Here is a 25,246-nt window from a genome sequence, read left to right as displayed (position 1 = left end):
ACTGACTCCTGGAGGGAGAGGGGAGTCAAAGCTACTTTCTCCTAGGAGAAGGACCCCTTGAACTTTAGCTTGTCCTTCCTACATCAGAGCTGACTTCTGTTCGGGGCTCTGCGGAAGCTTGCCTACAGAGCTCTCTGCTTGTTTCTGACACTTGCCTACAGGCCATCTCTTGAAAGGGATTTGAGGCCTTCAAATGAAAGGGTTAAATTATCTGAGTTGTGTTTTTCCTGTAATTAATGAATTGATTTAATGAAGGAAAGCAGTGATTCTGCACAGGAGGGTTCCTGTCACTTGTGTAAGTTGTCAGCAGGCCACATTACCCAGGTAGTACAAGCCAGCTCAGAGGTTTTGATTTTTCTGTGCTGTTTTCTGAACTGCTGGCAGTGCTCTGGGAATAACAGGATGCGATGGGCGCAGAATAGCAAAGAGGGCTCAGCAGTGAATCTTGCAGGTGCGAGAAAATGCTGCTGAGAGCTTGGGAGCCTCCTCTCCAGGAGTGTGAGCTCATTAATCATAGAGAGCACCCACTGGCATGCGGTCAGCTTTCAAGGTTTGGGTGTAAGGTGCTTCCAGCGATGAGGGACAGCTGGGTGCAGGCAGCTCCCTGCTGAACTCTGCCATGGGTAGTGCCTCCCTGCCCTGCACGGCTCCCTGCACATGTGCACAGAGGTTAAGTGTGAACACAGCCCGAGCTCTCTGCTGACACATTCCCCTGGGCAGCGACTGCAGCTCTGAAACACAGTGGGACCAGATGACTCTGCTCTGTTGCTCACCTGGCAGTGCTTTGCACCTGCTTAGCATAGGGGTTGATGGCTGCTCCAGGCAGGGGAGGGCTTGGGGCCAGCCCTAAGAGTGGGAGCCTCTGCTGTAGCATGGACAATGTGCTGGGATTTATTAGCAGATGGCAAATGTTAGACTGCACTTGCAAAACTGAAGTGGTAATGCTGTGAAAATATAGGGCTCCTCCGGCCCTTGTCCTGTGTAGGAAATAAAGTGCAAGGTGTCTTTGCCCAGAAGGTGGTATCTGCTCTGGAAAGGTAAGAGTACTCAAAATTATGTTGTCCCTGGAGAATGTGAATCTGGAGAGTCGGGGAGCTGGGTTTCTTCTGAGCAGAAAAGAAGAGATGCTGCGTTGACCTTGCAGGGGCCTTCTCAACTGTTAGAGGCTTGGCTGAGGCTGAGATGCTTGTGGGGTGGGGATCACCATCAGGATGATTGGAAGTGGTGAAATGTGGTGTGGGGAGGCAATGGTGACAGCATGGCAGCTTATAGGGTACGCTAGCAGGGAGGGCAATGGAGGAAGAAAAATAATGGCTGCAATGTAAGGGGGAAGCAGCTTGCTTGGAAAGGCAGGAGAAGGTGCTCTTTTTAGTTCAAGTGTTGGGGCAGAGGGTTTTCTCCTGTTTCACACACATTTCTCTATAGCTGTTTGAGTGATTCACTTTTCTGTAGCGACTCTCACAGGATGGTGAGAAAAGACTAAGAAGTAATCAAGCAAAGTCTGGTATGATCTGCACAGTGGTGAAAGAGGAGATGGTGTACAGGGCTGGCTCTCCTGTCACAGGGACACGAACACGTCTTTCTCTCATGTCTTTCCCTTTTCTGAATCCTGGATACAGCTCCTCTGCCTCTGTTCATGTCCCTCTGCAACCCAGGCAGCTGCTGGATCCAAACCCACATAGGAGAGCAGCCGCCCTTTTTTTGTAGGACTGTGAAAGAGAGAGAGACTGAAAACGCTGGGAGCCCAACTTCCACAGGTTACTCGTACCACTGGAACAGGCGTGGACTGGGCAGCTTGGACTAATTATGTTTTTGTTGATCCTTTGGAGGACTTTGTTTTTACCTTGAATGTCTCAAACTTCCCCTTGCCGCTGGCTATGATCAGCTGGCCTGGGAAGCTGCTGGTGGTTGATGGGTTATTGGGAAAGGTACCTAGGTGGATGTAAGGTGCTTTGTAACTCCTTTCTGCATCAGGAGTGCAGTGTGCTTTGCAGGGAGGTTGGTGTGGAGCCATGCTGCAGTCCTGGGAGGTGGTGCTCCTAGCAATAGCTTTCTGCCCTGACTGCTAGCACAGTACACGTCTGACAGATGAATTTCGTACTGTGCTGTGCTTCAGGAAACAAGCGGTGTGCAGGTAAACCTGAAAGGCCAATTTAGCAGGGCGGGTTGTAATTAGATTTAGAGGGATTTGGCCAGGAGGAAGGTAAGCAAAAAGTCATTTAAAAGCTCTACTGCTATTTTCTACACTGTGATTCAAATCCTCTAATCCCCTCGTCAGCTGCCTTGGAGGCACCCACATTCTCTAAGCACACGTCTTCACTGGTAGAGTTTTCTTGGTACCTCTTCCTGCCCTCTCAAACCCTTAAGCCCTAGTTGCACAGCAGCTGCACTGTGCCTAAACGTAGCTTGGTTTCACAAGCTGGATGGTCTGTTGCCTAAGCTGCCTGCAGGGCTGGATTCGGCAAGGTTTTTATTGCTACAGCTTTGGCAATGTCCTGTAACATGGAATTGTATAACTGTTGCCCCCCCCACTGCTATGCTTCCCCTCCTGCAGGGCCCAAAAGCCTCGTGGCTGTAGCCCTTGCCCAGACACCCAGCCCTTGTGCCAGTGGGTGACTGCTGGGCGGTTGTGGGCTGATGATGGAGCTGCCCAAGCACCCGCTCCCATCGCTGCTACAAGAGCCTTGTTTCTGTGGACCACCACAGCTCCAGTGTGAGATGCCTCCGGGGACGCACCCATCTTTGTGTAGGGGGTGCCTAGGTCCCGTGTGCCATGGGGTGCCATGCTGTACTCCCTGGCCACCTGCCTTATGGCAGAGTACTGTGTGGTGCTCAGGCCACCAAGGGCAGGCACCTGGGCTAGCGGTGCAGGAGGGCAGGCTGCTGTGTCACCCGTGTCCCAGAGGCTGCCTCGTGAGGCTGAGCCCGTGTCACCCACACCCTGCCATGGGGGCCCAGCTGCCACAGGGGAGCACCCGCCTTCCTGGGGCTGCCGCCCACTCCCCGCTTCAAGCCGGAGCGCCGGGCGCGTCCCCAGCGGCCCCTACGCAGGCCAGCCCCAGCCCCGGACGGCTGCTACCCCCGCCAGGCCGGCTGCACGAGCAGGCGGCGGCGCGGAGCCCTCCGCCCCCTGCGGGCGGGCGAGGCGTTAGGACCCGGCGGCGGCGGCTGGGCGGCGCGGGGCCGGGCCGGGGCCGGGAGCCGCCGCGCCGCCGCTGCCGCCTCTCGCCGCCTTCCTCCTGCAGCCGCCCCTGCCCGTCGAGGCAGCGCTCCCAGGCTCCCCCGGGGCGCTCGGCATGAGGAGGATCAGGGCCAATGCCATCGCCATCCTGACCGTCGCCTGGATCCTGGGCACTTTCTACTACTTATGGCAGGACAACAAGCCCCGCTCGGCGGCCGCCGGCAGGTCCGCCGGCAGCGGCGGCGGTAGTGGCGGCGCCCGGAGCGGGCAGAGGGCGGCCGGCAGGCTGGAGCTCCGCCGGGAGGAGAGGATCATCCCCCTCATCGTGAGTGAGCGGCATCCCGGCCTGCCGCGGCGGGGAGGGATGCGCGGGAGCCGCCGCCTCGGCGGGAGTGGAGCGCGGAGGGCTGCAGCCTTCGGGCTGCTCTGGATTTATTTTAGCATTCGTGCTTGTCACCATGGCAGCCGCTATAGTCGGGGAGCAGGGTGGGCAAACCCCGGGGGAACGGAGCAATGCCGTGGGTAAAGTATTTGCGAGTTGTCTCCGCCGGCTCGCCTGGGCTCTGCTCCTCTGGCCGAGAGCGGGTGCCCTTGGCTGAGGAAAAGGGTGGGTGAAACAGCTGGAAGGTTTTTGGTTTGCGTTCAAGAGATGCATACATACATACATACATATATATATGATCACAGTTTTTTCCCGTCAGGACTCGATAAGAGCCATGACCTCTCCCAAGCCCTTCCTCCGGCCAGCAGAGCTCTGGGCATCGGGCCGGGGGATGCGAGCGGCCCTTGCTGCGGGGACTGCGCAGCTGGTGCCAGCCTCTGCCTCTGCTCCCTCCACTTTGCTGCCAAATGGGCGACCTGGGCTCAGCTCCCGAGTTTTGTCTGTTTTAAGCCAGAGATGGCAGCCTACAAGTCAGGCTCAGGCTAGGGGATGGGCAGAGTGGATGGGGGAGCCCTCGCGGCTCCTTGCGAACCCAGGGGGTGGTAGCAGTGCCCTGATGTGCTACTTCAAAATTGCTTTCAAAGCACAACGCTCTATCCTCGCTGGGTATCTGTGGGCTCAGTAGGGTGATAAAATTAAGCTCCTGACTTCAGGAGGATGAGGACCTCTCTGCTCTGTCCATGGAGGAGGTTTGTCCTCCTTCTGCCTTGTATAACCGCATCAATAAAGCTCTCCCAGTTCTAGGCAGTAGCTTCATAAAAAATAAACCAGCCCCTGGAGCAAAAGTGGCCTGGCAATGCCATACCCCAGAGTGATCCAGCTGAAGCGGTTCAGGAACTGCACTGTGTGTCACTCTTTGGCTGCAAATGCATTTATCAGCCGGTTACGCACACATGGAAGCGAACAAAAGCAGCAGCCTGGTCAGAGTCGGAGCAGGAGCAGGGGCTGGGTGCTGGGGCTCTCCGCTTCCCTCCTTGACCGGTGCTGGGATTTTTGGCCTGTGTCTCTCTTTTCTCCACCTGTAAAGTGGGGGTGGCAGGTGTGGGTGTATGGGAAGCCTCATGAATGTTTGGAAAATGCTGTCAGAGCAGCCCCAGCCCTCCGGCAGCAGGGTGGAAACCCTTCAGCTGAGACCTCAGCCATCACTTGCAGCTGCTGAAACTCAAAAGTCAAAACTGAGGCTCTTTTGGGCAAACTGAGGACGTTATTTGCTGCTTATTAGGGCCAGGGGCTGCCAGCAGTTCAGGCCACTCTGCTGTGAGACCCTCTACGGAGCAGGACTGTGGAAATGAATAAGGTGCCTCCCGGGCAAGGAGCTCTGTGGGAGTGCTGCTATTGCTGTAGCCCTTTGGGGTGTGTGGAAATGCTCTCAGGCTGACCAGGGCCGAGTTGAACAGAGGGAGGATTTGGAGTGCTGCTGCCTGTCAGATTCCACCTTAGGGGTGGGGGAAGCTACCCCTGAGCCCCTGTTTTCTTGCTTGTGCTTGAATATCCTGCTCTGGCAGTTTTACTTCTCCATTCCCCTGCTTATCCCTCCATTTTTTAATTGCATTTACTTTACTCCCTCTCAGAGGGCTTGTGAGGTTACATGAATCCATATAGTCTGCCAAGCACCTTGAAATCCTTGTGAGGAGGGTGCTGTGGCAGAGCCACACGTTGTTATATTGCTGCTGTTTGGGGGGAGGCAGTATGCGCTCATGGCTAACCACAAAGCCTCTCCTTACAAGCTACAGCACTGTGCAACAGCTGCTCCAAATCTGGTCCTGCTTGCAGGACAGCATGAAGCATCCCAGCTCTGCTCCACACCTGAAATCCCTTAGTGGGGAAAGATAATCATCCTTTGCGTCTCCTGTCCCTCTATAACTGGGTTCCCAGGATATGCCAGCCCCCCTGCCCTGCCCCAGGTAAATCCTGTTCCTCCCCATCAGGCAGCAGCTGGGATGAAGGAGAACCCTCTGCTGCTGCACCTGACAGTGGGGCATGGTGGAAGTATCACATCCTGACCTGCCGTGATCCATTTGCACAGAGAAGGGAAATGGGAGGGGTTTGTGGTGCTTGGTCTTCCCCTCGTGCATGTGGAGCAGTTTTCCAAGGGTTCGGGGGGTTCCTGCAAGAGGCAAGCTGGTAAAATGCAATACGTGTGATGCTGTAACTACACAGTGGCATGGCTATCGAAGAGCCTAACCGGCTTCGCTGCGATGGGAGGTGAATAACAAGCTGTCCCAGCCACGGGCTCCGCCTGCACTGCTGGGGCAGAAGCAGGGAAGCGGCTGCAGGCAGGCATGGGGCAGGAAGGTCAGCGGGGGCCTGGGGACGGCACCCCTCCGCAGGGGGTGGCATCCAGCCAGGGTCTGAGCTGACCGTGTGAGCCTGTGGGCCTGGTTATGCAGGGGCTATAGCTGTGCAAGCAATCCCTCAGCACGCATCCTTACCCCTGGCTCCTGGGTGCACGGCGCGCGGGCTGCGGCACTGCCCACCCCCACTCCCAGCCAGCGAGGAAAATGTGCCGTTTCAACTGCCCCGTTGGAGAAATGATGAATCTAGAGAAGCGGCTGTCCTTTTGCAGTGCAGAGCCTTCCACCCTGAGTTCATTCCGCATGAAGTAAGATTACTTGACTTAATATATAATGGCAGTCTTGTGTAAGAGGAGGCGTGCCTGTGCTCCGTGTGCTTCTCGTGTCCCTTGGCCTTCTGCAGAGCCACTGAGACAAGCTGCCCGTTTTGAATCCAGCTTTTGATTTCCTCTGCTCTGCATAGAGTGATGGTGTTGGGAGTTCAGGTTGGGCTCATCTGCAAATATGGGTGACTCATGTGACTTACAGGTCTCTGGAAAATATTTTTTCAGTTTTCTAAAATTGGCTTCTTTTCTGTCTGGGACAAAAAAATCTTGTCTTTTGGGTGAGCGAATCCAAGAGTTCCGCTCTTGTGTCTATGCTAGTGACATTTAAAATCCCGGGCAAAGTAAGGGTGAATTGCATGGTTTTTAAAATTGAAGTGCTTTCTGGGCTTGTGGTTTTTCTTCTTGTCACAGTTTAAAGCTGGGCCGGCTATTAAAACCTGTGGCAGATGCTCTCTGTTAACCCACCCCCCCCCCCCCCAATGGGAAAGGGAAAAGGGAGAGAGACTTACGGGGTTGGAAATTAAAACAGTTTTAATAAACTTAATAATGAAAAAGAGTATAATAATAATAGAAATAATCAAATATATACAAAACCAAGACTGAGAGCTTAGAAATCCTCCTCAGGCAGAGCTGCTCCCCCCAGCACAGGCAGAGGGGAAAATGCAGTAGCTCCCCCTGCCATCACACCTGCAGGCTTTTAGACTGGAGAATTGGCAAAGCTGGTACCATCAGTGGGAGACAGGAGGGCCCTCCCTCCTGGGCCCCACCTCCAGGAGGCAGTGGGGTTAGTGATAAATAGAGAAAGTTGAGAATGACGTGTATGGGATGGAATACCTCGTTGGTCAATCTTGGGTCACCTGCCCTGTCTGCGCTCCTTCCTGCAGGTGTGACCCCCCCTTCGGCTCTTCACGTCGTAAAGCAGTGAGAAATTTAGCAGTGACCTTGGTTTCTTTAGGACTAATTGGCCTGGTTTGGGCCAAACCAGGACACTTCTTTATTCTCTCCCAATGCGAAGAATAAAAATCACCTCAGGGTAAAAAATTTAGTTGATTGCAAAGCTCTCGGCTTGAACAGGTTGTGTTATGTATTGACCTCATATTTATTAGCACAACTTTAAACTTAAAATGTGGATGTCTCACTCCTAGAGTCAGCAAGGGAAATCTTTGGATAGCAAAGTTGGGGGGAGCTGTCAGAGATCAGTGTCCTAGAAAGAGCGTGCACATTAATGGTGATTCTCCAGATCCCTGCTGTATAGCCAGAAATCTTGATATGTGGGCTCTCTGCAATAGCCTATCCCAAAGAGGTCCTACAGATGCTTGAATATAATAATGCAGAAATTGGCAAAGGGCAGGGCTGACTCAGTGGCACACTGAGCCCCTCCTCGCTTCCCCTTCCACCCACCACGGAAGGCAGAAGCATGAGTGAGTACTGTGGTCCTAGGAATGTGTTTTTCCTCTGGAGGATGGCATAGTTGCATATCAGTTAGGAGGAGCCCTGGGACTGCTGGCAGTTGGTTGTATGTTGAGTGTTTCTGGAGGATGGACTTCTTCCCTGGGCTCTGTTTTTTCTCCCTCCCTGGCAGTAGGTTGCCTCCTGCTCCTTGGAAATTTCCCGGAGGCAGAACCCATGCAGTGTGTCTTTTGGAGGGGTTTTGGCATTGTTTCCACATTATGTATGGGTGGTTAATCATTCACCACGTGCTGCTTGTCTGCTTTAGCGCAGCACTCATGGGCACAGCCCAGATGTCCTCCCCGCTGAAAAGATTGCAGCACGGGAAGGTCACCCAGCGTACCTGTGTCCCACTGAAGAGAGCAAGGCCATCGCTGTTGTATGGGCAAAGCTTGGTTGTCAGAGAGGTGGCTGGTAGGTAGCTTTGAAAAAGGAGTTTTGCCCGTGGCTGACTGCGAGCCGAGGATGGGAGTATTTGCTTTCATTTCCCAGTCAAAAGCTGGATGTGAGGCTGCCCTTGGGCTTCTCCAGCTTGCTGACATCTCTGGGGTGGTAGGAAAGCAGTAACGCACCTGGAAGATAGAGACAGAAGAGTATCATTAGTTAAATGCTCTGAATCATGTCAGGCTGGTGCCCAGCTGCTCTTTGGAGCAGGTGTGTTGTCTCTTGTCTTTGTTCTGCCAACTTTTGTGACCTGTGTAGCTCCTCTGTGACCCCACTAGAGCCTGTTTGACAGCTGAGAGACCCGATATTGTAATACTGGCTCAGGTTGCCTGGACTCAGCTCTCTACCTCTGTGCTCAGCCACGTAAAATGAGCAGCAGGGAGATGAGAACAAGGCGTCCTTTTCCCTTGTAGTAAAGGGTTTCTAAATGCTCTGCAAACATCGCTGAACTGAGTGTCGCCTGCCTGCGGTGAGAGAGCGAGTGGGAGACTGCTCTGGGACATGCCGCTGAGAATGGGAGGTGTCTGTAGGCATCGAGCAAGTTGGTGAGGAAAGATGTCAATCATTTGATTCCCCCCTCTTGTTTAGCCAGAAAACAGGCAGTGGCTGGGGTTTACCTTCTTCTCTGAGTAGCCAAACTGGCACATTTAGCCATGTTTGTATTTGCCACTGTGTAAGACCACCTTGACATATGCTCTTCAGACCCTGGTAGGCTTAACTAACTTGGCCAAACAGTGCGCTCTGCTGCATTTGTTTTCACTTGCCTTTGGCTGTGGGTATCTGAATCCCGCAGAGCGGTTGCTGACTGATGTTCACTGTTTGTGAATGATTTTGTTTCCATCCCTTCATCACGTTCCCTCTGTGCACGGCTCTCAGGGGATGCTGTGTCCCTCACAACTGGGATAAGCTGCAGCTTTTGTGGATCGATAAGTGATACTGTTTTTCAGGAACTTGTATCCCACAGGACTCCTGCATGTGTGCCTGCCCGGAGACAGGTCTTGTAGCCTCAGGGATGTAACTCTGGGAACCAATGTGGATCCTAAATTAAAAAAAAAAAAACAACAAAAAAAAACAAGAAGAGAGGGAAGAGCACTAATTCCTTGCATTGGCATCTTGTCAGGCTTGTGAAGTACAGGTTTGATTTCATGTCCTGCTGTGCTGTGGAGACAGAAGGCCTAATATTTAATGAGATGCCACAGCTCATTTCAGCAGCCTCCTTACCGTTTGACTCTTAGCAGGTTGCTCACTCTTGAGTCTCCTGCCTTTTGGGGCAAAGATCAGGAATGTGGCTATATAGGTTTCTTTCCGCTCTTACTCTGGGCGGCCGCGTGTAGGTTTGCACATGTGTGAACACAGCACAGGAGGCTGTATGGTCTCCCCGAGGCTGTATGGTCTCCCCAGGGCTGCTGCACTGCCTGTAAGCCAGACCACCTTGGCTGCAGACCCCAGGAACCCGAGTCTGGGGAGGCACGGTGAGAAAGCTGGTGAAGTCTCCATGTTCAGCAGTTTGTGAAATGCTCTGGTTTTCTTAAAACATCTTCTTCCCTTCAAGCTAAAGGAAAAGCGAAGGGGACTTGGGCTCTCCATCACGCCAGCCTGCAGAGCAGTTCCGCTCTCTGCAGCTCTGCTAATGTCCGGGATGCTGTAAACGAGATGGAAAAGAAGCTGCACATCGCAGTGCTGATGCTTTTGCAGGGGGAAGATGCCCCCTCCAAGTGCTGGGTTTGTCTGTTCTGTTCAGCCTGGCCTGTTCCCCTGCCAAAATCTACCACCTGCCTGGCTCTTCCCTGCACCTATATGGCTTCTGCTCTTCCTAGTGTATTTTAGGGTGGGGGGGGATGGCCCTTAACTCTTGGGGTTTTGTGGCAGCTGTTCCTGCTGTGGCCAGACCCCTACAACACTGATTTATTTGCATCTCTGTGGGATCTGTCTTATGGCAGATGAGAGGCCTGTGCGAGCTCCCTTGGAAAGGATGACTTGGTAACTATTTCTCTGGGGGTATTACTGCAGGAGGAAGATTCAGTGACAGTTCGACAGCTTAATATTTTATTTGTGGTGTTTATGTTTTAAAAATGTGGGAATGAATGCTATTTGCCTAAATGGCAGAAAATGATTTTATATTTAATTTTTCCCGGTGGCCCATGTGGCACATTAAAAAATAATATAAAAGAAATGGTTCACAATAATAATATTAATAAAATCCAGTTGGCAGCACTGGCCTTAATTGTTAATCAAAGTGACAAGGTAGCTGCAGCATGGTCTGGGGCTTGGGAAGCGTGGTGGTCTGGGCAGCCTGGGATGGTGTGTAGAGGTGGAGGAGGTGAAAGTGCAGTGCTCCTGAAGATGTTTTTTTTACCAGAGTCTTTCCATTGAATAAGTGGGTGAAGCAGCTGCAAGTTTTCATGAGCTGAAGCGTTCTTTCAGTATGCAGCTGCTTCCCCAGTTAGTTTTATCTTTGCATACGCAAAACTGCCTTAAGATTTAAAAGCTAAAAATTTAGCAGTGTTTGCTGGAAACAGAAGCCTTTGAGAGGCATCCCAGGTTGCTCTTTGCCGTGGTGAAACTTGGCCCAGGCGCTTCATCCCGAGGCAGGCAGGTCGGGAGTCACTTGAAAGGCAAGGGGTGAAGGTCTGGTTTTGTTTCGGCGGCACAGAACTGGGACTGCCCATGTTGGAGCTCTGAAAAATGACTGAATTATTGCTGTTAGAAAAACATGCAGCATAGCATAAAGGCAATGAAATAAACAGAGGTGAACGTGCTGGGGATGAAACACATGGGTCAGCAGGGGACCCTGGCTGGCCTGTGCCCTGCATCCTGCATCGCCTCCCTTCTGCGGGGAAGGCCCCAGGGCAGAGCGTGGCTGGGTGGGATCTCTCGCTCTTCCTTGGCTCTCCCCATGGTGCCAGCTGGTTGTTCCTGTCCCATGGCATCCCAGTGACAGTCCCAGGACCTCGTTCTCTCTTTCCTGTTTTGGTGGCATATGCTGCTCCCTTGCGCTCCTCCAGCCCTGCCTACCACCTCCTGTAGTAGGGTTGTAGGCTCTTTGGGGCTCATCGTGTCAGTTATTGCTGCAGTTCTACCTGTACAGAGCCTAGTGCAGGGGCCATGATCCACAACTCGTTCCATACTATCGTATTAAGGTAAAGTCGTAACTGAAGCGAGACACATGGACTGGGAGTGGAGCTGTCTTACTGCTGAGCTGCAAACTCATCCTCCTTACAGGCTGCTGTGCCTCAGTTTTCTCAAAGTCTAAAATGGAGATTTTATCTGCTTCACAGGGCTTTTGGGAGGCTCAGCTTGCAAGTTTTGTAAAGGGCTGGAGATGAGGTAACCTTAGCAAAACATTTGGTTGGGTTCACCCTTTGTATACCTTAGAACCAAGAATGGGATTAGCAGAAATGCAGCAGGTCAGGGACGATCTGCTGCAAGAAGAAGACATTAAAGGCACAGCACGGTGAGCTCTGTCCACTGAACAACAGGATTTATGAGGAAAGGCTGTGTCCTACCTGTTGCTATCTTTCCCTTTATCTTTATAAGCACATATTCTTGCAACTAATAAAAGTGATAAAGAACAGGAGGTGGACTGTCGTCATCAGATTTCCAGGTCCCAGTTGTGCTTGTGACTGTGGAGACAGTGAGATATATAGGAGTACGTTTCTTTTTTAAAAAAATAAATGTTTTAAAAAAAAAAGTGGTCTCTTGGGCCCTATCTTTGCAGAGAAGTTACCCATGTTCTGATGTGCTTTGAGCGTATGGGTAATTTCTCAGTGTTGGTAGAGCCTGGGTTTTTGATAGGCAGCTGCATGCTCCCTTTGGAGCATCGTCCCTGCAAGAGACCTGCCTCAGCTCCTTCTGCGGTGGCAATGCAGGTCCCTCAGCACTGTTGGTGTCTAAGTCCTGCACTACCCCGGGACGCAACTGAAGCTGCCACGTGGGCAGGGAAGCTGTTTTGTCCAGTCTGGTGATGCTTGGTTGATCATCCTGCCATGATGGAGCTGCAGGGCTGACTTTGCAGTTCAGGCTTCAGGGCTGCCGTGGTCAGGCTGGGTTAATGCTCTAACTTCTGACTCTGTTATAGCATGGGCACTGATGACATTCAGCTAAAGCTGCACAAAGTGATCTTCTTTAACCTCTTGTTTTCATTCTCCCACTTTACAAATTTTTCATCTTGTAAGCTGAAGGGTGGTCCTCGTGAGGAGGCTTTGTTTTAACGTAGCAGGGAGAGAGAAAGCAACTGTGCTGAAACCTGCACCAGCCATTTTGTGGACCCGGGAGGAGACAAAATAGGAATCTCTTTCTTGCCTCTTTATTTTGGATAAGCTGAATCCTGAAACGGCCAGCGCTTGGCTGGAAAAAGTGCTCTTTCTTACCCAATGAAGGTGTCTTCAGAGGTTCTCTGAAAAAGTCTTCCTGCAGGACAAAATTGGGAAACACTGATGCTTTCCATCTGCTTGCATGCTGAGTGCCCCAAACGAAGTGTTTGGTGCCAGGGTGTGTCGCGCCCAGTAATGCCATGCTGTACCTTTGTGCCTTGTGGTATCAAGTATGCATTAAAAAGCTTAATAAATGAAGAGGAGCATGTAAGAGCTGCAAAAAGCAGTGCAGCTCCTTTGGTAACTGGTGAGTTAGTCTCTGAGTGGGAACAGGGATACAATGGCAGTGCAAATGGGAGCCATCAAAACCACACAATGAAGTTAAAAAAGTTCTGTGCTCTCTATGCAGTTTTCCAAAGTAATTTCTTAATTGTAAAAATTAATAGTAAAGTATTGGTGTTAGGAAATGTGAATGTTCCAAGTGCTCACTGCAGACTCCTGGTGCTCAGTGATGTGATCATACTATATTTCCCAAGTGCTATACTATGTATGTGTTGTTGTTTTACCTTTTTTTTTTCCTTTGTACCTTTCTGAGAGATTCTTTGGATCTAGTTGTGTTGTAGAAATTACCAGCTACACCAGGCTGCTCATGGAGTAGGCTGTATGTCTTTCCTAACCTTTAGAGATGTCTCAGTTTGGCTGAAGTAACTGTTTTATACCTAAAGATAGTGCACAGCCTCTTAAAGTGATCTCTGGGTGGGTTGATAGGGCAGTGACAACCAGGTAGGGCATAACCCTGTCTCTGGCACAGGGATACTGAGTTGCCACATCCCCGCTTGTGCTGCACTTGCTTCTGCAATGCTAAGGATCTTGGTTTTGTGTTTGGGAACAGCAGAGCCGGCTCCCCTGGCAGTACGAGATGCAGGCTGGGGTGAGTACAGTCATATTTCTCCCCTCGCTCGGAGTGCAATGTGGTGTTTATACTGAGCTTGGGTAGGCAGCAGAAGGATTGATGCTCTGCAATGAGATAACCCTTTCAAAAAATCTGTTGGAGCAAATCTGAACAAACTTGCATCTGTTTGCATCCTCTCTGCATTTGGGTGATCTAAGGCTGGTCGTGCCATGCCCTGGGATGCTGTGCCTGCTAGCTGAGCAGCCCTGTGGGGCATTTCCAGTCTGTGCTGGAAAAACTGGACCATACTTGTTAGGCACTCCCAAAGTAATTTTAGGAAGAGCTGGGAAATCAGTGTTCTTTCAGGACTAGCTGTGGTCAGCATAGAGGGTCCATCGGGTCAGGCGATGATGAGATGAAGTCAAGTGAGGTCTGGCCTCAGAGAGGCTGCCCAAGCACCTATCAAAAGTTCCCTTTGGCCAAGCATGAAAGGGTTTTCAGTCAGCGGATGGACTGCTGCCTCAGGTCAGGTTCTTGAACAGCCACAGATCTCATGCTACATGTTAGGTGAGCCAGGAGGTGGTGGTTTACAGGGAAAGTAAACAACACTGTCCTTACAGTGCAGGATGCAGATTGAGTCACACTGGATAGTAGGAAAAATCTGCTGATCTGCTTGCATCACTTAGCTTACAGCATTATTACAAATAATTATTAATTATAAATTATTTATTAATTTATTTTCTTGGGTCCAAAGACTCGCTTTCAGGAATGATGTGCTGGAATTGAAGGGAAACATGATGGGGACCTATAAATGATCGTGCTTGGCAGAGTAGTGTGAAAAATAGGTTATTTGGTCTATTCTTCCCTGTGCTGCCGTTCAGCCATTGGATTGTGCAGCTCTGCCCTGTGTGGTTACTACCACTCTGACCTTGGCTGCCCCTTGAACCTGAGAATCAAGGGGGCTATCTGAGTGCTCCTGCCACCCCCATGGCTTTGGACACATTAGTCTTGGCATGGCAATGCCATGACAGTAGAGTCCTCTTGCCACTGCCAGCATCCTTGGGGCAGTGGGTCTCACCAACTCTTGCTTGTGTTTACTTGCTGAGGAATTGGCAGGGACCACGTACTGCGGGGACCTTGTTAGAGGCGTATGAGGTGTGCAGAGCTGAGGCCTTTAAATCTTGGTGCTCTAGTTAACAGGGATTTAGTCCTCCCAACCTGTCACAGCCCATCTCATTTTTCCTCCTCTTTCTTTTTAGCTAGAGGATTAGAATTGTCACGTTGAGCTTAAAGGGGATTGGAATGCTCTGTACCTTTCTTCTGCCTTTCCCCAATATTTCTTAAGAGACATTATAAGGAAGGGCGAGGAAGGGATAAACAGGTATTAGCAGCACTACAAGCACTGAAGAAGGTGTGAGAAAATCCTCCCTAACCTTTTGCGCCCACTTTGTTGCAGGGTCTGCACGGGATGCACTGTGACCTCCTGAGCTGTGGCAGCTCTGCGACACACTGGCATTAGTCTGTGTCCCCAGATCACCTGGTATGCAGGAGCAAGGACTCCTGGCAGTCAAGTGGGCAGGACCAGCAGTTGCAGGAAGGGAGAGTGCTGATGGGAACTGGGTGTATGAAGGATCCTCTTCTTATTTTGTGCCTCCCGTACCTTAGGAGCTTTGTAAGGTGTTACTCTAGTTCGCCATGAGCCAGCAATGTGCCCTTGGGGCCAGGAAGGCCAATGGTATCCTGGGGTGCATTAGGAAGAGTGTGGCCAACAGGTCAAGGGAGGTTATCCTGCCCCTTTACACAGCCCTGGTGAGGCCAAATCTGGAGTACTGTGTGCAGTTCTGGGTCCCACAGTTCAAGAAAGATAAGGAATTACTGGAGAGAGTCCAGCGAAGGGCTACAAAGATGATCAGAGGACCGGAGCATCTCTCTTATGAGGAGAGGCTGAGAGAGCTGGGTCTCTTCAGCTTGGAGAAGAGAAGACTGAGAGGGGATCTTATCAACACTTACAAATACCTTAGGGGTGGGTGTCAAGAGGAGGGGGGACCAGACTCTTCTCAGTGGTGCCCAGTGACAGGACAAGGGGCAATGCGCACAAGCTGAAACATGGGAAGTTCCATCTGAATATGAGGAGGAACTTCTTTACTTTGAAGGTGGCAGAGCACTGGAACAGGCTGCCCAGGGAGGTTGTGGAGTCTCCTTCTCTGGAGATATTCAAGACCTGCCTGGACGCAACCCTGTGCAACATGCTCTAGATGAACCTGCTTTGGCAGGGGGTTGGACTAGATGATCTCCAGAGGTCCCTTCCAACCCTTAACCCTTCTGTGATTCTGTGAATAAATTCTGCTTGTGACTGCAGCTTGGGGGGGTCAGGAACTTTGCACCCCCTCAGTTACCCCAAGTGCCAGCTCAGGTTTTAGTGTGCGTTTCCTTCTGCCTGTTCATTTGGGGGAAGAAGAAGCATTTTGAGAATAAACTGCTGGGAGCGGGAGTGGGGAGACAGGTTAGAAAAAGCTTGTAAATGATTCCTGTACATGCAAATGTTAATCATTAAACCTGTTACCGCTTAACAGCACAACTTCTCATCATGATAAACTGCCCTCCAGGATGAACAGGAATAAATCTCAGAGTGTTTGATGAGCTCTGGGAGCTGGACTTCGGCCTCTTCCACCTCAGCCCTAATACTGAACGGTGTTTAAACACTCCTTAGCGGGCTGTGGTGGCGACCGGTGTGGCAATGGGGCTCCCTGGGGCTGCTGCTGCTTCTTCAGCAGCCGCCTGCCTTCAGAAAGTTAAATTCTCAAATTTATCAGGGTAAAGTGAGGTCCCCCATGTTAGGTTGTTTTTAATGCCAAGTGACATCCATAACCAGTGTCTGGATTCTAGTTCTGTGCTCAGACCAGTAGCTTGCATGATTTGCTCTTCTTGGGGGAAAGAATACACTGTAGGTACTTAATCTCTCTGCAGAAAGAAGAGTGTTTGAATCTGGGAATACACTCCTGGCGTTTGTAGTGTGTACTTGTTTTTTGTCTTGCTACCAACCAAAGCAGATAGATTACAGCAACGTGAGTGCCTGCATGCAGAAACGCTTATATTCCTGTCTGGTGGCACAAGTTGTAATGGGCAACACCGTCTGGGCATATGGCCCCTTTGCCACAAGGTATTAATAGTCAAATGCAAACACCAGCAGCAGCAGCTGCTTTTGCAGGAGCAGAATTTTACAAGGATGAATTTAGCTAGATGTACTCATTTCCACCCAAAACAGGGGTCTGAATGTAGGACATCTACTGCTGCGGATGTCGAAGGGGTAGGTGACTAGTTCAGATTCTAGCAGTCTGGACAACGTCAGTTGGATGATGAAAAGTTACAAATGGATGACTAGGCCTTTACCCCTGTTGTGTTGGCAGGTGATATTGGATAATATATGTTGCTAGTAATTCTGTAATGCAGGCAGGGGAAACTCAGAGGTCTGAGGTATGAGGGCCTTGAGTTATAGCCTGTACCTGAGCTGGATAACCCACTCTGTGAGGCACGCTGGAGACCATCTCTCCTGATTAGAGAGGTGAGGAGCAATGTTTCTGGGATAGCAGCAATATGCCACCTCAAGAAGGCTCCTAACAACCACAAGCAAGTCCCTAGGGGAGCTTGTCTTGTTTGACATAGACTTGCTATTGCTTCTTGAATGTCTCCATACAGCTCTATGGGACTGGGACAGAATTGGTTCTACAGGATGGCTCTGCACTGTGAGCAGAAATGGGCTCTTTGGAGTTACTTCAGGAGATAAAATGACCAAAATAGACTGAAAACCCTGGTGATCTAAAGGAAATACCTTTGCTCCTGAGAAGGGTGAGTAGAAAATCCACACCTGTTTGGTAGGACTGCTCAGGCTCCCCATAGGCTGTGCTTCCAGAAGAACTATTTGCAATTCTCCTTCCAGTTCAGTACCTCCAGCATTACCAAAGCATGTGTGAAAAACAACTGCGTGGGAATGTCTTCGATGTCATTTAGAGGGCAGCTCAGCTATCTGTCGTCTGGACAGACACCAGGTCTGGCAAGGAGAAAGGTATTTATACTGTGCTTTAGTAAGTGTTGACCTAAAAAGAACTTGTCACTGCACATTCCTCAAAAACCTGTTACTTTTAAAAAATCTCTCTTAGCTTTTAATTAAATTGATTTGATGCGTTTCTGAGAGTGTGAAGGTGATCAACAATATTCTCCTTGGTGTGCTGAACTAGCTTACGTGAACTTGGAGGAGCTTCCTTGATACTCCCCACGGATGATAAAGGTGTATGAAGAACTGTGGGGTGCAAGGACTTCTGTCCTTAGCATGTGCTCCTAGTGTAGGGCGGGTGTGGAAGTATTAAAATGTATTTAAAACATTTGAATGTTTGCTGAAATGTAGAATGCTAATATTGTTTTTCTTACCTTGTCACTTCAGCTATTTGAGTTTATTAGGAAAGAAGAAGGGTTTTTTGTATTTCCTCTTTACACATATGGTGGTGTTTGCATCAGTCACACAAAGTGGAGGTGTTAAAATAACTGTATCATCCAGGCATCCTCCCTGCAGATGCTGACTGTCCCCTGTAGCAACAGCCCGCACTCTCTCTTGTAGCCTCTTGCTTGTTTGGGGAGGTACAAAAACCATCCGATAGCTCTTCCTTCTCTCCGTCCTGTTAAATAGGTTGCCAATATAATAGGCAGGATGCACAGCGCTGTGGTTTCAGTCTGTATTGAGCCAAATTGAATGCTCAGTGTCTGAAACCAGAAGTAATGATTATCTAAGGGTGCTGGGATTATAGAATAGGATTCAACATCAATGGGCTGGAGGTGGCTGCCCCTTGCTGTAGAAGGAGCTCTGCGACATCCCCTCCTTTGAAGATGTGTGATTTGGGAGGAGAGGACTGCTGTTAGAGGGGCCTGTCTGCTCCTCCAGAGCTAATTTAACAGACTGCCTCCCATTCAGGCAAGGGAAATAATATCGGTGGAGTTATTCCTATTGTATTAAATGACCTGTCTGGATGTCATGGCCTAATGGTCTCACGACAGAGAGCAGCGGAATGAGGATCATTTTCCTTGAACGTTTTTGCTGCATGGGAAAGGGGCTGCTCCCATCTCATTCAGCTGCTAGGCAGCCAGATTTCTGTCTGCTGGTCAATAAACAGAAAGTGCCAGAAAGTGGGGTGCTGGCTGCTATATGTATGACTTAGTTTCTAATGTCAGTAGTTAGGACTTTGATATTGCACCAAGCCAAGGATCTATCTACTAAAGATGTACAGGCTGAAAGTGAATCCATATTTCTATGTTAAACAGATTTGTAGCAGCATCTGTTCTGCCCAGTGGTTTTTACAGGGGGAAACAGTCCAGAGACAATATGTTTGAAGACACTTCAATTGGTACTTTTGGTAATAAACATTTTTTGCTTTGACATGTCTGGTGCACTTGACTCTTCAGAAATGTGGTAAGTGCTTGAGCATCTTCTTTTACAGATCAGGAGTCTGAGGGAGGTTCAGAAAGGTTAAAGTCTTGATTTACGCTGATTGCTCGGGCTCCATTGACATTCTCTTTGAATGTCTTTCCCACAGGGCATTTGACTGACATCCCTTTCCGTAGAGCGTCAGTGCATGTGCAAATAGTCATGGCTCTTTTGCAGGGAAAAGAGGTGGATTAAGGAAAAGTGAGGTGAATATACCCTACTGATGCGCTGTGCCAGCATGCTTTGCCCCCCAAGGATGACGCTTCTCCTCTTGGGGTGTCTTTGGGATGCAGCATTGGGAGTGCTCAGGTCTCTGTTTGCGAGTGTGACATCTTGCAGTGCTGCAAGGTGAAGGCCCTTGTCACGAGTGACTCGAATGAGGCAAACAGTAACGAGTTATCCAGGGATGGTTCATTGGCTCCTGCCTAGCAGAAGGAAAAGTGTCACTGTGATTTGTGCTTACCTAGCTGTGCAGCTGAATTTTATCCTTGAACTGAGTTCCTGGTTTAGACAAAATCCCTCGGGTGAGACGCTGTCATTTGAACAGGGTTCTTAATTAGAAGAATTCATCATAAACACGAGCATCTTTTTCTTGTTAATATGGCAGGGGATAGAGATTAATTACATCAGCAGAAATGTGTCTGTTGTTGTTTACTATTTCTATGAAATGTGGCAGTCCTTGGTGTCTGCAGACAGAGATGAGGTTCCATATGATATTGCTGGTTGACGAGAAGCTCAACATGAGCCGACAGTGTGTGTTTGCAGCCCAGAAGGCCAACCGCATCCTGGGCTGCATCAAAAGAAGTGTGGCCAGCAGGTCGAGGGAGGTGATACTGCCCCTTTACTCCGCTCTCGTGAGACCCCATCTGGAGTACTGCATTCAGCTCTGGGGTCCCCAACAGAAGAAGGACATGGAGCTGTTGGAGCGAGCCCAGAGGAGGGCCCCAAAGATGACCAGAGGGCTGGAGCACCTCTCCTATGAAGAGAGGCTGAGAGAGTTGGAGTTGTTCAGCCTGGAGAAGAGAAGGCTCCGGGGAGACCTCGTAGCAGCCTTCCGGTATCTGAAGGGGGCCTACAGGAAAGCGGGAGAGAGGCTTTTTACAAGGACAGGTGGTGACAGGATGAGGGGGAATGGTTTTAAACTGAAAGAGGGTAGATTTAGATTAGATATTAGGAAGAAATTCTTTACTGTGAGGGTAGTGAGACACTGGAACAGGCTGCCCAGAGAAGTTGTGGCTGCCCCCTCCCTAGCCGTGTTTAAGGCCAGATTGGATGAGGCTTTGAGCAACCTGGTCTAGAGGAAAGGTGTCCCTGCCCGTGGCAGGGATGTTGGAACTAGATGATCTTTAAGGTCCCTTCCAACCCAAACCATTCTATGATTCTATAAGATAACTTGCTATGATTTCAAAATTAACAACTTAGTTTGGGGTACAAGTAGATCTTCCATCCTGCTTCTCTCCCCTCTGCCCTCCCTCAGCTGGCCAAGGGATGCCATTTTGAAAGCATCTGAAGAAGTGAAAGTCCATTGGCTGTGCAGAGCTCAAGAACTGGAGATTAAAATTGCTTGTTGGGTTCTTCTATGTGAAACCTAGCTTCCAGCACCAAGGATTAATTGCCTACATTCAAGTTTTGAAGGGTCCATGTCTTTCACAGAGAATAATGCAAGAACATCTTGCTGGCTCCAGAGCATGTAAGCATCATTTGAAATGCTTGCTAGTGGGGTGCAGCAAGGCTCCCCTCTGAAGCTAGTGGGAACAATTAGACCACGGGAGAGTTGGTTTTGGTGGGGTTTTTTGGCCAATAATCCCCATCTATCTCCTCAGATAAATTTTCTTTTAGCTGGTTTGTCTCCTTTCTTCCTCTCCAGATGGATATCACGGTATAAACAGATTGCTAAGGAGAACTGTTTCCTTCCCCTGCCTAAAAAGGAAGTGAACGTATGGAAGCTGTCTCACAGAGACACGTTTCGAGCCCTCTTTTAACTGGGAAAAGACTTTGCTCTCGCCCCAGAGCCTTGAGGAGCAATGCCAGTGTGGCAGGCAGAGGCAGAAAGGGAAGCCCACGTAGATGGCTTGGCTTACAGAAAGAATGGACAAAGTGTGTTTTGAGATCAGTGTTGTAGCAGTTGGGTGTACTAGGCCAAATTCCACGCTGGCTCTCGCAGTACCTAAAAGTTGTGATTTTCAGCTGCTTCTGTCCTCTAAGCACAAAAGCTAGGTGATCAGTGGTGTTACTAGAGAGGAGACGAGTTTTTGTCCATGTGTTTAATTAAGACCTGCTCTTCAGTGAGTGCTTAATTGCAGATGCTCTGTGCACACTTCTTGCACTCTTCTTTTGGGATTAAAGTGTTAAGCATTCTTCTTTATGCCGTTGTCTTCTGTGCTCTAATGTCGTGAGTTAGGGATGAAAGTGTCTCCTCTGCCAAATACGGTCTGATGGAAGGTCTTGCCTGGAAGATTTATTTATTTGAGTATGGGGTTTTTCAAGTTTAAGTGGACATTAAGTTGGAATTTAAAGAAATATCTCAAAATGAAGGAGGGTAGAACAAGCATTTCTGCCTGTCCTTGTTCTCAAGCATGCAGTGCCTACCACTCTTGGAAGAGGAACAGACTGTTGTGGAGTTGTTAAGATGCTTGAAGAGTCACTGACCTGTGGGCTGTGGTGCCTTCTCTGTCCAGAAAAAAAACCCAGAATTGTTTCTGTGCAGTTTTTTATACGTCTGTCTTGCAGTCTGGGGGCCCCGACGTGAATAATTTTAAGATCTGTCACATGTATGAGGACGAGAGTTACAGACCCTTAGAACAGAGAAGAATTTAGTTAGAACAGAGAAGAATTTAGTTAAAATAGATAAGAATTTACTGACAATCCATAGCTTATTGGATTCCTCCATGTAAAATCTCCTGCACAGCACTGAGGATTAATTGATTAAACTCTTCTCTAGAACAGTTTATTCTTTAAGATGTGAGTAATGTAAAATTGCTTTACTGGCTCAAAAAAGCACAAAAATAGGAGTTTAAAGTGCCTGTTGCCAGGCAGAGAATACCTTTATCTGCTTTTAATTATAGGACAATATTCTCCTTAAGAAAAAAAAAGGTGAATCCAAGTCTTTTGTATCCTTATGGTGAACGGAAGCAGTTAATTAAAATAAACATTTTGGGTTTGAGATTTGCAGGGTCTTTCAGATGAAGGACTTGGGTGGACCTGGAAGTAGGTGTTTTATGAAGCTGTTTCCTGCTTTGCAGTTTTCCCTTTGAGCTGAGATGGAAAGGAGGTGTTAGTCACTTCTCAAGGGCTCTGCAAGTCATTGCTGTGGTCTTGTGAACATCATTGATTGTGTCTTCCAAAAGATCTTGCTGGGGCTATGCAGCCGGAAGAAGGGATGGACAGCTGTGGTAGCTTGCTGAAAGAAGCAAGAATATTTGATTTAAGAGCCTGCAGGCACTTATTACTGCTCCCCTTGCTCTGTTAAGGTGCTAATCTTATATTTTGCTCTGCAGGTTACAGTGAACAAGTGTGTCATTCCTCCAGATTTTGCCAGCTGCCAGTAGGGATAGTGCTTGGGAGGTCAGGAAACACAGGAGAAACTAGTCTTACCAAGGTGTCCTTCCATCTGTCTGCAAACAATGCTTGTATTTCCTTGTCCCTGGGTACTGCCTCCCTTTTGGGCTGTGAGGGAGGCAGGGGCTGAGCCAGTACAGTCCCATACCAGCAGGAGACAGGGGCTCTGCTAGGTCATGAGAGGACAGGGGGCAGAGGGGTCATCTTCCAATAACTGGGCTGAGAACACACTGAGGGATGCAGGGTGTATTTGGGAGGAGCGTAGGGGGAAACAGTAGGAACAAAAGCCAAGTTGGTCTCCACCAGATGCTTGCTGTGGTCCCTGAGGAAAAGCATTTTTGCTCTGTTGCCACTGATGTTTGTACTCAAGGTTAAAGCACTTGGGTGGAGGAGAAGACACCATTCTGGGAATGTTTTGCTTCAGATGGGTTGACTGCAAAGAGAATTCTTCTTGTTAGCCTGGTATTAACCAGGGGCTATGAGAGGGATGGTGACTGTCACTTGCTTGGTAACATGGAATTGTGCAGTGAAGGGTGACATTAAGTCACTATCAACTAAAAGAAGTTGAGGGAGTTCCTTTCCCTCTTGGTTTAAAACTTATTGCTTCACACAGGCTAACATGGTGCTCTGGGAAGAGATCAAAGGGGCAAATGTGTGTAGGAAAACAGAGGATGGGGATGGGTGTTCTATATATGCTTTTCACACTTGCTGCTTCCCTCCAAAATTTATCGGCCATTTGGGAATTCATTCTGGCATATTGCTCTTTATGTTATAATAGGAGGAGTCTGTTAAAGGGATATCTGATGGGTGATGAAGTACTTGTATGAACTTTCATCTTTTAAGATGACATCAGGTTAAAGATGGTTGTTTGCTGAGGTGATTGCTGCACCCCAGCTCCAGTTCAGCACTGAGTGGAGGGACTGGGTGGAAAGGTGCCGTTTGGACTAGCAGCCCTCAAGTCATCTCCAAGGGCTGCTGGAGTGGCCTTGCTGGAAATATCGTTGCATTTTGAGCCACTGCCCTAAATGCTGGCTCCATAACCCAGAGACTGAATATTAACCTGGAGATAGCAAAGTCTCACAGCCTCTGACTCTGTGCATCTAAGTGACACGGAATGGCGAGAGCTTGTAGGGGGCCAGACAGGATGGATAAAGAAAGTTAATTTGGAGGCAAAGTATATTGTGATGTGGCAAGATAGGACCAACTTTGTTTCCTTGTGCTTTTTCCTCTGCACTCTAGACTGCAGAGAACAGCAGCTATTTAAACATCCCTGTAGACTTTCTGCACTTTCAGATGAGGACAGAAAGGGACAATAATTTAATAGGAAACCTGAGGTGTGGCTATGTGTACAGTTTCTGAACTGAGTTGTCTGGGAAATGTGTATGTGTTATTTGTGTGGGTGTATACTGGCAGCCTTGAGGTTCACGTTGCAAGCCCTGCTATGAGTGCATGCTGTAATGATATCTTAATTGTGATAACTTCTGGAGACTTTTTTTCAGTACAGAGGATTTTGTACTTATTTTCCTGTTTTGTTTAAAGTAGTCATTCAGCTCTAGTGTTTCTCCTACTGCTCTGAGTGGTACAAATGAAATAGGGACAAGCCATTTGACCTCCTGAGCAAAACCATTGGAGGTCAGAGGGATGCCTCCCTGTATCTACCACAAGGGAACTGACATACCTACCTAATAAGAGACCAAACCTGATCAGTTCGGCTGGTGCACTTCTGTCCCCGCCAAGCAGAGGTCCGTCTTGGACACCTTTAGTTTAAAAGCCCCAGAGCCATCCTTGCAGAAGGGCTGGTGGCAAGCACCTCCAGGACCCAGCTGCCTTCCTTCCTCTTGGGTTTCTCTTGTCTGGGGCATCCCTAAGAGGACTTGGGGCATCCAGGAGCTGGGGACAAGCCAGGTTACAGTCCCCTGCTGTGTGAGGGTGGGCTTGCCCAAGATAGGATGACTGGTGCGTGCATCCTCTGATGAAGTCACCAGGGCAGCAGTGACTTGCAGCAGGTAGAGCCCTCTTTAGCTGGAGGTGATCTCTGAGCCTTGCAGCAGAGGCTCCACGAGCAAAAACTAGTGAAGCACTTTCAACTCCATTGATTAAAACCGCATTTGCTTGTGGTGGCTAAGTGAAGTTGTAGTACCTCAACCCATGAGATTTTGTTAGACATTTCAGTGTTCCCAACTTAATGAGCCTCCTTGAGATAGGTATCTCTCTTCTCTTGACACCTATCGTCATGTCTGAGACCTGACACAGTAGGATTTGAACTGTGTGGCACTGGTTAATGCAGATATATAAATTGCTATTTGTGCTGGGTTTGGCTGGGGTAGAGTTAATTTTCTTCATAGAAGCTAGTGTAGGGCAATGTTTTGGATTTGTGCTGAAAAGTGTTGATAGCACAGGGATGTTTTCGTTATCGCTGAGCAGTGCTTACAGAGAGTTAAGTACTTTTCTGCTTCTCACCACCCCACCAGCAAGGAGGCTGGGGGTGCACAAGAACCTGGGAGGGGACACAGCCGGGATAGCTGACCCCAACTGACCAAAGGGATATTCCACACCATATGGTGGCATGCTCAGCATATAAAGGTGGGAGAAGAAGAAGGAAGGGAGGGATATTCAGAGTGATGGCGTTTGTCTTCCCAAGTAACCGTTAAGCACGATGGAGCCCTGCTGTCCTGGGGATGGCTGAACACCTGCCTGCCCGTGGGAAGTAGTGAAGTCCCTATTTTGCTTTGCTCATGTGCGCGGCTTTTGCTTTACCTGTTAAGCTGTCTTTATCTCAACCCACCAGTTTTCTCACTTTTACTCTTCCAATTCTCTCCCACATCTCACCGGGGCAGAGTGAGCGAGTGGCTGTGTGGGGCTTAGCTGCTGGCT

The 25,246-nt window shown here is 49.3% G+C and overlaps 1 protein-coding gene across 1 annotated transcript in view; it reads left to right on the top strand.

Moving 5' to 3' along the window:
* Window positions 1-3,296: 3,296 nt before the first annotated feature.
* GALNT16 (polypeptide N-acetylgalactosaminyltransferase 16) overlaps window positions 3,297-25,246 on the top strand; it is a 77,725-nt gene continuing 55,775 nt past the window's right edge. The window contains exons 1-2 of the mRNA XM_068398766.1: window positions 3,297-3,510; window positions 22,648-22,663. Of these exons, the coding sequence (XP_068254867.1) occupies window positions 3,297-3,510; window positions 22,648-22,663 (230 nt within the window). The remainder of the gene's footprint in view (window positions 3,511-22,647; window positions 22,664-25,246) is intronic.

Source organism: Nyctibius grandis, chromosome 4, assembly GCF_013368605.1.
Source record: "Nyctibius grandis isolate bNycGra1 chromosome 4, bNycGra1.pri, whole genome shotgun sequence".
Taxonomy (NCBI): Eukaryota; Metazoa; Chordata; class Aves; order Nyctibiiformes; family Nyctibiidae; genus Nyctibius; species Nyctibius grandis.
This window is presented reverse-complemented; position numbering and strand designations above follow the sequence as displayed.